This window comes from Pongo abelii, chromosome 6 (genome assembly GCF_028885655.2).
Source record: "Pongo abelii isolate AG06213 chromosome 6, NHGRI_mPonAbe1-v2.0_pri, whole genome shotgun sequence".
NCBI lineage: Eukaryota > Metazoa > Chordata > Mammalia > Primates > Hominidae > Pongo > Pongo abelii.
The window spans coordinates 6,905,901-6,919,440 of NC_071991.2; the positions used below are offsets into that span (position 1 = coordinate 6,905,901).

General features: G+C 48.7%; 1 protein-coding gene across 2 annotated transcripts in view; it reads right to left on the reverse strand.

The window, feature by feature from the left end:
• The window catches only part of DAGLB (diacylglycerol lipase beta), a 39,718-nt gene extending 29,773 nt beyond the window's left edge, over positions 1-9,945 (reverse strand). Inside the window, exons 1-2 of one of the 2 annotated variants that reach the window (XM_024250020.3) lie at positions 9,164-9,945; positions 7,380-7,531 (exon numbers count right to left, since the gene is read on the reverse strand). In XM_024250020.3, coding sequence (XP_024105788.2) covers positions 7,380-7,531; positions 9,164-9,393 — 382 coding nt within the window. In that variant the 5' untranslated portion in view covers positions 9,394-9,945. The remainder of the gene's footprint in view (positions 1-7,379; positions 7,532-9,163) is intronic. The other variant, XM_024250021.3, reaches the window with a different exon arrangement.
• Positions 9,946-13,540: the final 3,595 nt, after the last annotated feature.

Genomic DNA, 13,540 nt, shown 5'->3' on the forward strand with positions numbered 1-13,540 from the left:
ATAGCCAAACACCCCAGAGAAACAGGAAACAGAATCTGCATACACACTGCTTCCTGGAGGGCTGGGATTCTAAAAACAGACACATCATAATATCAGCAGCACCTGGACCTGAAACTCCAACTGTGATGACAACTGCTGATACTGCATTAATGAAATACACAGACAAGGAATCAAGTGATGGTGTTGCTCTTATTAAGGTTCCAGAAAATAAGATATTGATCCCAGCACATTGGGTGGCCAAGGCAGGAGGATTGCTTGAGCCCAGGAGTTCGAGACCACCCTGGGGAACACAGAGAGACCTCATCTCTGATTATTTTTTTAAAAAGATGATGATGATGATGGTGGTGGTGGTACTGAGAAAATCTCCTTTACACGGTTTTGCCTGCCTAGAAAAAATTTCTGGCCGTGTGCGGTGGCTCACGCCTGTAATCCTAGCACTTTGGGAGGCCAAGGTGGGTGGACTGTCTGAGCTCAGGAGTTTGAGACCAGCCTGGCTAACATGGTGAAACCTCATCTCTACTAAAATATAAAAAATTAGCCGGGCATGGTGGTGTGCTCATGTAGTCCCAGCTACTCAGGAAGTTGAGGCAAGAGAATTGCTTGAACCCAGGATGCAGAGGTTGCAGTAAGCCAAGATTGTGACACTGCACTCCAGCCTGGGCGACAGAGTGAGACTCTATCTCAAAAAGAAAAAAAAGAAAAAAGAAAAACTTTCCCTTTTATTTTTCCTTAAGAAAAACAGATGCTAGTATGGACCTGGCTGCCGCAGCAGGCTTCCTAAGGTCACTGGCCCCATAACCAACGAGCACAGCTGCATTCCTAAATGTAATGTCCTCACCACCGTCTTGGTTAAGTAACCCTATCATCCATCATCAGACACAGCCACTTATGGAAGAGCAATGAAAGGAAGGCCTAGGTCCCAGAATCAGTACACTCAACTCCCACAGCCAATGCTGCGATCTTCTCTGACCCAGCTTAGCAATGAGCTCTTGGGATACAAACACAGAGGAGATACAAGGAGGCATCCCACAATCAAAGCCACACATGGCACAAGGCAGACTTTGTATGTCAAAAGTGTTCTTCTGTCAAAACATGGTAGTCATAAGGGTGGACCATCCCTAATCAAACCTCCCACAAGGTGCAACAGTAGGATTTCATTTGGGAGGTTTTCAAATAAAAAATAGAAACTAGGCCGGGTGCGGTGGCTCATACCTATAATCCCAGCAATTTGGGAGGGCAAGGCGGGTGGATCACCTGAGGTCAGGAGTTCGAGACCAGCCTGGCCAACATGGCAAAAACCCATCTCTACTAAAAATACAAAAATTAGCCAGGCATGGTGGTGGGCACCTGTAATCCCAGCTACTCGGGAGGCTGAGGCAGGAGAATCGGTCGAACCCAAGAGGTAGAGGATGCAGTGAGCTAAGATCATGCCACTGCACTCCAGCCTGGGTGATGGAGAGAGACTCTGTCTCAAAAAAAAAAAAAAAAGAAAGAAACTACCACAGTATCAAAGTTTTCCTCAAATGCCGGGCGCAGTGGCTCACACCTGTAATCCCCAGCACTTTGGGAGGCTGAGGTGGGCAGATCACCTGGAGTTCAAGACCAGCCTGACCAACATGGAGAAACCCAGTCTCTACTAAAAATACAAAATTAGCCAGGTGTGGTGGTGCATGCCTGTAATCCTGTAATCCCAGCTACTTGGGAGGCTGAGGCAGGACAATCACTTGAACCCTGAAGGCGGAGGTCGCAGTGAGCCGAGATCATGCCATTGCACTCTATCCTGGGGAATCAAAAGCGAAACTCCGTCTCAAAAAAAAAAAAAAAAAAAAAAAGTTTTCCTCAATTGAGCTACAGAAGAGGATCAGTCTTCTGGATGGAGAGGACTGAATTCCACCTGCTCCAAATGTTCCCTCCACATCTTGTGATGTTCCTTTTAGAGAGAAGTATCAGCCAAAAGCTAAAGAAGCATTCTTTCAGCTCAGATGACAGAGTATTGGGACTTGATTTATGAAACAAAAGGGACAACAGAAGTTAGCTATGTCAGCCGGGTGCAGTAGCTCACGCCTGTAATCCCAACACTTTGGGAGGCCATGGCGGAAGTTCGAGACCAGCCTGGCCAACATGGTTTCTACAAAAAAACACAAAATTAGACAGGCATGGTGGTATGTGCCTGTAATCCCAGTTAATTGGGAGGCTGAGGCAGGAGAACTGCTTGAAACTGGGAGGCGGAGGTTGCAGTGAGCTGAGATCCCACCACTGCACTCCAGCCTGGGCAACACAGCGAGATTCCATCTCAAAATCAATCAATCAATCAATCAATCAATCAATCAATCATTTATATTTCCTTTACCTGTTCATGTTCTTTGCCCATTTTCCTACTGACCATTGGTTTTTTCTTTCTTTTTTTTTGAGGGGGGGACGGAGTTTTGCTCTTGTGAAAGTGCTGGGGTTACAGGCTTGAGCCACCGCTCCCAGCCTTCAATACATATTTTTAATAAGGCATATGACGTTACATGTAACAAACTGACAATTTTTTTTTTTTTTTTTTTTGAGATGGAGTCTCGCTCTGTCGCCCAGGCTGGAGTGCAGTGGTGCGATCTCGGCTCAATGCAAGCTCCGCCTCCCGGGTTCACGCCATTCTCCTGGCTCAGCCTCCCAAGTAGCTGGGACTACAGGCGCCCCCCACCACGCCCGGCTAATTTTTTGTAGTTTTTAATAGAGACGGGGTTTCACCATGTTAGCCAGGATGGTCTCGATCTCCTGACCTCGTGATTCGCCCGCCTCGGCCTCCCAAAGTGCTGGGATTACAGCCGTGAGCCACCGCGCCCGGCCACAAACTGACAATTAAACAAACTTTTTTTTTGAGACGGAGTCTCACTCTGTCGTCCAGGCTGGAGTGCAATGGTGCAATCTCGGCTCACTGCAACCTCCGCCTCCTGAGTTCAAGCGATTCTCCTGCCTCAGCCTCCTGAGTAGGTGGGACTACAAGGGCCCGCCACCACGCCCAGCTAATTTTTTGTATTTTTAGAAGAGACGGGGTTTCACCGTGTTAGCCAGCATGGTCTTGATCTCCTGACATCGTGATCCACCCGCCTCAGCCTCCCAGAGTGCTGGAATTACAGGTGTAAGCCACCGTGCCTGGCCTTCAATACATATTTTTAATAAGGCATATGATGTTATGTGTAACAAACTGACAATTAAACGAACATGTTTTTATAAAATACTGTGTTCAGTTCGGTTGGGATATCTCTAGCCACAAGTTACAGAAAATTCAACTCAAACTGGCTGAAAAGCAGGAAGGGCCACACTGACTCGAAGGACTGAGTGCAGAAGCAAGACGGCATCGGGGCTGCCCTGACCGAGACAAGGCTCCATCTCCTTGTGCTTCTCCCAGCTCTCCCCTGCTCTGTATGTCAGCTCGCCTTAGGCTGTGAGTGGAGACGCAGCTTCAGCCAGAAGGAGCATGATGATAAATGGCTTTTGGATCCTTCCTAGAGGGGCAAGGAAGCACTTCCCCAGAACCTTCCACCAAACTCTCCCTGACTCTCACTGGGCCAAAATGGGTCATGTGTCCATTCCTGAACTGATCACCGATACATGAGCCGGGCCTAGGGTCTGCTTCTCTGACGCATACTTGGTATGTGTGGGATGGGGGCAAAACAAAACGGGTTCTGTTTGGAGGAGGCTGTGGGATAGACAACCCACAACACTCCGACAACCCACAGATGATTTCTGAGCTCTGACCACAGGTACATGATGATGCAAGCATCGTACGAGTGTCTAGGAGGAGGGAACGGAGTGAATATGAGCATCCCTCACAGGGAGGTAAAGGCGTCCCAACACCAAAAATATCTCAACACAAACAAACATGTAAGGAAAAAAAAAAGAACACCGACTGCTTCCACTCTGATCCTGCTATTACAGCCACGAACTCAGTGGTCTAACCAGAATGTGAGATGAACAAAAAAGAGCAAATAAGTTAGATAATGCTGTATCTGAAATGACACCAGTCTCAATACTTCACCTTCAATAAGAAGCTTCCCAGCGCTGAAGCCACACTGTACACATGGTTTCTTTCTTTCCTTAAGCATCTGGCACCAATGACAGCCTACACTTGGGGGCCAACACAAACGGGGAGCCTCCTTGCGTGGATGTTTCTAGAGGCATACTAAAATACACAGAGCTAGCTGGGTGCGGTGGCTAACACCTGTAATACCAGCACTTTGGGAGGATGAGGTGGGTGGATCACCTGAGGTCAGGAGACCAGCCTGGCCAACATGGTTAAACTTTGTCTCTACTAGACCAGGTGCAGTGGCTCACGCCTGTAATCCTAGCACTTTGGGAGGCTGAGGTGGGTGGATCACGAGGTCAAGAGATCGAGACCATCCTGGCTAACACAGTGAAACCCCATCTCTTCTAAAAATACAAAAAAAAAAAAAAAAAAAAAAAAAAAGCCAGGCACGGTGGCAGGCACCTGTAGTCCCAGCTACTTGGGAGGCTGAGGCAGGAGAATGGTGTGAACCCGGGAGGCGGAGCTTGCAGTGAGCTGAGATAGAGATAGCGCCACTGCAGTCTGGCCTGGGTGAAAGAGCGAGACTCCATCCCCCCAAAAAATAAATAAATAAATAAATAAATAAATAAATAAATAAATAACCAAACTTTGTCTCTACTAAAAATACAAAAAAAAAAAAAAAAAGGGAAACTTTGTCTCTATTAAAAATACAAAAAAATTAGCTGGGTGTGGTGGCACGTGCCTGTAATCTCAGCTAGTTGGGAGGCTGAGGCAGAATTGTTTGAACCTGGGAGGCAGAGGTTGGTTGCAGTGAGCTGAGATTACACCATTGCAGTCCAGCCCTGGGCAACAAGGGCAAAACTCTGTCTCGAAAGAAAAAAGTAAAATAAAATACACAGAGCTCTGTTTTCTATGTTACTGGGGTAATCAGGCACATGCCACTCTTGCTGGTCATCCCAAACCCTAAGGTCTTCTTCTCATGAAAGATGTTGCTGCTAACATTTCTATCCTCTACATTTCTCCCATGAGCTAACACCTTTTACATTTCGGTCCTTTATTCCAAACTGTCAAGATCTTGATGCCGTCACTCACTGTATCACCAGCGCCTCCCAGTGCACCTCCACCACCAGCATATATCTGATATGCATACCTCGTCCATCCCAATTCAAGCAGTGACTAAAGACTAAAACATGGCGGATGGTGGCATGTCACACAGCCCTGCCTCTGACCGATGAATCATTTCTATGAATGCATTCCTTTATTAGTCACCACAGTGCTCACATCATCCTATGAAGCAGAGGAATCCAACAGGGAAGGTTTCCAACACTTCTGGAGACATTCTCAGATAAATGGTTATCTACAGAAAACTGTAACACATATAAAAAAATATGAAGAATAGGTGATCAGATGCGGTGGTTCACCCCTGTAATCCTAGCATTTTGGGACACCAAGACGAGAGGATCACCTGAGCCCAGGAGTTCAAGATCAGTCTAAGCTATATAGCAAGACCCTGTCTCTACAAAAAATACAAATAAAAAAAATTAGCCAGGTATGGTGGCACGTGCCTGTAGTTCCAGCTACTTGGGGGTTGAGAAGAGAGGATTGCTTGAGCCCAAGTATTTGAGGCTGCAGTGAGCTATGACTGCGCCACTGCACTCTAGCCTGGGCAACAGAGCAAGACACTGTCTCTAACAACAACAAAATAGTTGTAACCCTCACAATGTAAAAATAAAAGGGGCCAGGCGTGGTGACTCACACTTGTAATCCTAGCACCTCGGGAGGTCGAAGCGGGTGGATCACTTGAGGTCAGGAGATCGAGACAAGCCTGACCAACATGGTAAAACCCCATCTCTACTAAAAATACAAAAATTAGCCAGGCGTGGTAGCGGGTGCCTGTAATCCCAGCTACATGAGAGGCTGAGGCACGAGAATCACTAGAACCCAGGAGACGGAGGCTGCAGTGAGCAGAGAGCATGCCACTGCACTCCAGCCTGCGCAGCGGAGGGAGACTCTATCTCAAAAAATAAAAATAAAAAATAAAAGGATCAATAGCCTAGTCTAAAATTGGGCAAAAGATCTGAAAAGACATTTCCACAAAAATGATATACAAATGAGCAATAAGCAAATGAAAGGATGTTCAACATCATTAGTCATCAAAGAAATGTTCCTCAAAGCCATGAGATAAAAAACAAATGGCCTGTAGCCCCAGCTACTCGGAAGGCTGAGGCAGGAGAATCACTTGAACCCGGGAGGCAGAGGTTATAGTGAGCCGAGATTGCACCATGGCACTCCAGCCTGGGTGACAGAGTGTGACTCCATCTCAAAAAAACAAAACAAAACAAAACAAAACAAAATCATGAGCTACCACTTCACTTTCACTAGGATGGCTATAATTAACAAGTCATATAATAAGAGCGTTGAGCAATTAGAACCCTTATACACTGCTGGTGGGAATGTAAAATGGTACAGCTGCTTGGAAAAGTCTGGCAGTTCCTCAAAAGGTTTCACAGGGCATTAACACATGATCCAGCAATTCCACTCCTAGGTACACACTCAAGAGAAATGAAAACATGTCTGTATAAACACTTGTATGCGAATGTTCATAGCTGCATTATTCATAATAGGTGAAAAATGCAAACAATCCAAATGCCTACCAAATGGCAAATGGATAAATAAAATGTGGTCCATTCATTCGATGCTCTTATTCAGCCATAAAAATGAAGTACTGATACATGCTAAAACATGGATGAACCTTGAAGACATTATGCTAAGTTTAAGAAACCAGACCAAAAGGCCATACAGTGAATAAATTCCACTTATATGACGTCCACAATAGGCAAATGTACACAGACAGAAAGCAAATTAGTGACTGCTTAGGGTTGGGAGAGTTTGGGAAAATGAGGAGTGACTGCTAATGGGTACGGGATCTCTTTCTTTCTGCTTTGTGACAGAGTCTCACTCTGTCACCCAGGCTGGAGTACGGTGGCGCGATCTCAGCTCCCTAGCAGCTGGGATTACAAGCATGTGCCAACATAATTTTCTCTATTTTTAGTAGAGACGTAGAGATGGGGTTCCACTGTGCCGGCCAGGCTAGTCTCGTGCTCCTGGCCTCAAGTGATCCACCCGCCTCAGCCTCCCAAAGTGCTGGGATTACAGGTGTGAGCCACTGTGTCCCACCTAGTACAGGATTTCTTTTAGGACTGAAGAAAATGTTATAAACTTGATTGTGGTGATGGTTGCACAACTCTGTGATTATATTAAAAACTGCTGAATTGGAAAGTTTACATAAGTGAATTGTATGGTATGTGAATTATATCTCAATAAAGCTATAAAAAATAGGTATCAAATAGAAAAGGCTACTTTTTACCTCTCATGCTGACACACATGATGGCTGACACAGTACATATGACAACTGCCAGGAGAATCATGAGGACGATCAAGTAACTGCTGAGCAAGGCTCCACCAGCACAGTCCAGCTTCCCTCTGTGCATGAGATACAACGTCAGAATGCCAATCCACCTGGTAAAAAAAAAAAAAAGGGAAGGGTCAGAAATGAAATCCAAGGAGCTGCTGTGTAAAACATAATACAAAGAAATAAAAGGGGACTGGGCGCGGTGGCTCACACCTGTAATCCCAGCACTTTGGCAGGCTGAGGTGGGCGGACCACAAGGTCAGGAGATCGAGACCATCCTGATCAACATGGTGAAACCCCGTCTCTACTAAAAATACAAAAAAAAAAAAAAAAAAGCAAAAAGCTGGGCGTAGTGGTGTGCGCCTGTAGTCCCAGCTACTCGAGAGGCTGAGACAAGAGAATTGCTTGAACCTGGGACGCGGAGGTGGCAGTGAGCCGAGATCGTGCCACTGCTCTCCAGCCTGGGCAACAATGTGAGACTCTGTCTCAAAAAAAAAAAAAGGAAAGAAATAAAAGGAGTTAATATTTTCCAAAACAAGGCAAGGTTCACTTTGGAATATAATTTTCTTTTTGTAGAGACAGGGTCTTGCTATGTTGCCCAGACTGGTCTTGAACTCCTAGCTTCAAGTGATCTTTCTGCCTTGGCCTCCCAAAGTGCTGGGATTACAGGCATGAGTCACTGCACCTGGCCTGGAATATAACTGCCAATAATAAAAGATCTAGGCCCGGCACGGTGGCTCATGTCTGTAATCCCAGCACTTTGGGAGGCCAAGGCAGGAGGATCACTTGAGCACAGGAGTTGGACACTAGCCTGGGCAACACAGTGAGACTCCATCTTTACAAAAAAATAGAAAAAGTTAGCTGGGCGTGGTGGCACGAGTCTGTGGTCCCAGCTACTTGGAAGACTGAAGTGGGAAGATCGCTTGAGCCCAGGAGGTTGGGGCTGCAGTGAGTGGTGATCGCACCAATGCACTCCCGCCTGGGTAGTAGAGTGAGACCCTGTCTCAAAAAAATAAAAAGAAAAGGGGTCTATGTTGCCCAGGTTGGTCTCAAACTCCTGCCCTCAAGCAATCCTCCCGTCTCAGCCTCTCAATGTGCTGAGATAACAGGCGTGAGCCACGGCGCCCAGCCAAGACTCTACTTTTTCATAACAATGATTCATTCCCTGCACAGATCCTCTGGGAACAAACTTCAGGTACCAATGCCACTTCCCACTGATTCCACACTTTGAAAGACAACAGCGTTGTATATTGAGCCTGTCTGCTTCTCACGAAATGCAACCACAACCGGCTCGGTATTTTTTCCTATCCTTCATGTTGCAGATTCAAGTGCCCCGTACAAAGGGAAGGAAGGGCAGAAGTGGCTGCTCCCGCCTCAGGAAAGGAGACCTCGAGGCCAAGGCTTTTGCCGACGGTAACACCCTCGCGGCTCCCCAGGGCCAGGTCTCGGCGCTGCACACAAAGGGGTGCTCGCGTCCTGATGCGCGGACTTCCAGGCCCCCTGTGTGTCCCCGGGTCCAGCCCACACAGTCTGGGGGCTTCGGTTTGTCATCCGTCAAATGGACACAGCACCACTGCCCACCTCTTCGGGCGGTGGTGAGAACTCGATAAGAGGATGCGTGGCCAGCGCTGGGACCGCGACAGTGCTTGGGAAGCCACTTCTGTCACCGTCTCAAGGGACAGCTCGCCCCCTGCTCCCTCCCCGGTGTGCTCCACCGCCCCCATAGCCGCCGTCCTTACCACAGCACTCGCACGACCAGCTCGAAGAACCCTGGGAAGACCAAGTCGTCGCTGGCGATGGCCCAGCGCCGGCCGAAGAGTACCATCCCCGGCATGGCGAAGGTGCCGTAGCCCGCACTCAGGACAGACCCAGCGCGCCGCTCACCGAACACAGACCAGCACCCTCCGGACGCCGCCACCAAATTATCGGCGCTCAAGCGCAGACGCCGCGAGGGCGGGGCCCTGCGCATGCTCACGCTGAGGCCGAGATCGGCGCACGCGCACTGAGCCCCACACCGCCTCTTCCGCGGGAGCTCTCTGCGCCTGCGCAGAAACGCTGATCCGGAAGGCGCTGGCAGAGTCGGTTGCAGGTCTGCCCGTCGGTGAAATCTGTTCTGGTATTTCCTTTTTCTTTTTCGTGAAAAGTGCAGTGATATCCGTTCTGGTGATATTTCCTTTTCCTTTTTTTTTTTTTTTCTTGAGACGGAGTCTCGCTGTGTTCTCAGGCTGGAGTGCAGTGGGTGGGATCTCGGTACACTGCATCCTCCGCCTCCAGGGCTCAAGCGATTCACCTGCCTCAGGCTCCCGTGTAGCTGTGATTACAGGAGCGTGCCACCACGGCTAATTTTTGTATTTTTAGTAGAGACGAAGTTTCACCATGTTGGCCAGGCTGGTCTCGAACCCCTGACCTCAAGTGATCCGCCTGCCTTGGCCTCCCAAAGTGCTCGGATTACAGGCGTGAACCACCGCGCCCGGCCCTGTTTGTTTAAGGCGGCGTATGGTTCTGTCGTTCAGGCTGGAGTGCAGTGGCGCAATCATGACTCACTGCAGCCTTGAACTCCTGAATGCCGCCTTAAATTCCTGGATTCCAGCTACTCTCCCACCTCAACCTCCCGAGTAGCTGAGACCAAAGGCATGTGCCACACTCCCGGCTGATTTTTTTTGTTGTTGTTTGAGACGGAGTTTCGCTCTTGTTGCCCCAGGCTGAAGTGCAATGGCGCGATCTTGGTTCACCACAACGTCCATCTCCCGGGTTCAAGCGATTCTCCTGCCTCAGCCTCCTGAGTAGCTGGGATTACAGGCATGTGCCACCACGCCCAGCTAATTTTGTATTTTTAGTAGAGATGGGGTTTCTCCATTAATTTTCCTATTTTTTGTAGAGACGGGAGTCTCACTCTGTTGCCCAGGCTGGTCTCGAACTCCTGGCCTCAAACCGTCCTCCCGCCGCAGCCTCCCAAAGTGCTGGTATTACAGGTGTGAGCCACTACACCCGACCAAAATTTTTATTTTATAACGAGGGACTCCTCAGGCCCGGAGGAATTAGCTAGCCCAGAGACCCAGGCTGTCAATGGCAGGTGTGGGACTCATACCCCCGTCTGTGAGACTTGCAAGCATGGGACAACATTACTTCCATCTGTGCCCCTTGCTGTAAGGAGCCCGCGTTAGGAACCCCTCGAGTTCAGGGTCTGAAACCACCCTGCAGCTGGCGGGGTGGGGTCTGAGTGCTTTTCAGTACCCCCACCGCCCCACCCTGGTCTGAGCCACCTTCATCTCCTGCCTGGGCTCATGACCCCACTGTGCTTTCTCATTCTGTGTCCTCTTCAGCAGCCAGGGTGACTTTGTGAACCTTCAGATAAAGCCTGCACCCTGCCTGGGATTTGCAAGGCACAATCCTTGTGCATAAAATTACACTCCAGGCCAGGCGCTGTGCCTCACGCCTGTAATCCCAACACTTTGGGAGGCTAAGGCGGGCGGATCACGAGGTCAGGAAGAGATCGAGACCATCTTAGCCAACATGGTGAAACCCCGTCTCTACTAAAATTTAAAAAAAAAAGTTAGCCGGGTGTGGTGGGCACCTGTAGTCCCAGCTACTTGGGAGGCTGAGGCAGGGGAATCACTTGAACCCGGGAGGCGGAGATTGCAGTGAGCCGAGATTGCGCCCTGCACTCTAGCCTGGCAACAGAGCAAGACTCCGTCTCAAAAAAAAAAAAAAAAAAAAAAAAAAAATTACACTCCAGCCCCTAGCAAAGGCCTTTCCCCGGTAGTCACACATCAGAAGTTTGTAAGGGTTCATTTATCTGTCTCCCTGGTTACTATCTGCCTCCATCACCCACCCCACTGCCTGCCGCCTTTTCCCACTCTGAAAAGACATCAGGGTCATTCTTGCTCCAGGGGGTTCTACGTTCCGTGTTTCCTCTGCCAGGAATAGTCCTCCTGCAGGTATTTCTGTTACCGGATGGAAAGTCTTGGCTGTGAGTTGGTCAGGTGCTTGCGTGTTGAACCAAGAATTGCAACACAAGGCCAGGCGCGGTGACTCACGCCTGTAATCTCAGCACTTTGGGGAGGCTGAGGTGGGTGGATCACCTGAGGTCAGGGGTTCAAGACCAGCCTGGCCAACATGGCGAAACCCTGTCTCTACTGAAAATACAAAAATTAGGCCAGGCACGGTGGCTCATGCCTGTAATCCCAACACTTTGGGAGGCTGAGGCAGGAGGATCACCTGAAGTCACGAGTTCAAGACCAGCCTGGCCAACGTGGCGAAACCCTGTCTCTCCTAAAAATTAGCTGGATGTGGTGGCACATGCCTGTAATCCCAGCTACTCGGGAGGCTGAGGCAGGAGAATTGCTTGAACCCGGGAGATGGAGGTTGCAGTGACCCAAAATCACACCACTGCACTCCAGCCTGGGCAACAAGAGCAAAACTCCATCTCAAAAATAATAAATAAATAAAAATTGCAACAAAAACTTCACAAAGCAACAACAACAACAAAAAAAGAATCAACAAAAGACAAACAAATGGAGTAAAAAGCACAGACTGATTGACACAAAGCTCAAGAGACCATACAGCTCAAGAGCCCTCAATTAGGGTCTTTATTAAGCGGAAAGAATGTGGTTAACACCCATGGCTGAAGTGGAAACTTCTGTCTTGTTATCACAGAAGTGCAGATGTGGCCTCTACGCTGCCTAATCTTGCCCAGAACTGGCTGCACCTGCTGATCTTTTGCTTATGCTTTAACCCTTGTTAACCATTGATTACCCTCATTCCTGATTCTCCTGCCTCATTTTCTTTTTTTTGAGATGAAGTCTTATTCTGTCGCCTAGGTTGGAGTGCAATGGCACGATCTGAGTTCTGCAACCTCAGCCTCCTGAGTTCAAGCGATTCTCCTGCCTCAGCGTTCTGAGTAGCTGGGATTATAGGCATATGCCACCATGCACAGCTAATTTTTGTATTTTTAGTAGAGACAGGGTTTTGCCATGTTGGCCATGGCTGGTCTCGAACTCCTGACCTCAAGTGATCCGCCCACCTCAGCTTCCCAAAGTACTGGGATTATAGGCGTGAGCCACCGCACCCAGCCTCTCCTGCCTCTTTTTTTGTTTTTGTTTTTTTTTGTTTTTTGTTTCTTGTTTTTTTTTTGAGACGGAGTCTCGCTCTGTCGCCAGGCTGGAGTGCAGGGTGCGATCTTGGCTCACTGCAACCTCTGCCTCCTGGGTTCAAGCGATTGTCCTGCCTCAGCCTCCCGAGTAGCTGGGACTACAGGCATGGGCCACCACGCCTGGCTAATTTTTGTATTTTTAGCAGAGACGGGTTTCACCATGTTGGCCAAGACGGTTTCGATCTCTTGACCTCGTGATCCACCCGCCTCAGGCTCCCAAAGTGCTGGGATTACAGGCGTGAGCCACCGTGGCCGGCCTGATTTTTGTATTTTAATAGAGACAGGGTTTCGCCATGTTGCCCAGGCTGGTCTTGAACCCCAGACCTCAAGTGATCCGCCCACCTGGGCCTCCCAAGGTGCTGAGATTACAGGTGTGAGGCATGGTGCCCCGCTCCTGCTGCGTTTCTATCCCTCACTTCATTCAGGCCTCAGCTCAAGTGTCACTGCATCAAAGAGGCCTTCCCTGACCACCTTAGCTAAAACAGCAAAACTGTCAGTCTCTGTTCCTTATGCTGCTTTAGTTTCCTTCATGGCACATAATGAGTCCCTGACATTACATCATGTTTATTATCTCTTACCTCCTCCCTTAAAAGTGTAAGTTTCATGAGCAGAGGCACCTTGTCCATCTTATTCACTCCTATGAATGTAACAGAGCACATTCTGGGCATTCTTAAATTTTCAATGAATGAATAACTGATTATGTGTAGCATAAGTGGGGCCAGGCGCGGTGGCTGACGCCTGTAATTCCAGCACTTTTGGGAGGCCGAAGCAGGCGGATCAGTTGAGGTCGGGAGTTCGAGAACAGCCTGGCCAACATGGTGAAACTCCGTCTCTACTTGAAAATACAAAAATTAGTTGGGCGTGGTGGCACGTGCCTGTAATCCCAGCTGCTCGGGAGGCTGGGGCAGGAGAATCACTTGAACCTGGGAGACAGAGGTTGCAGTGAGCTGAGATCACGCCACTG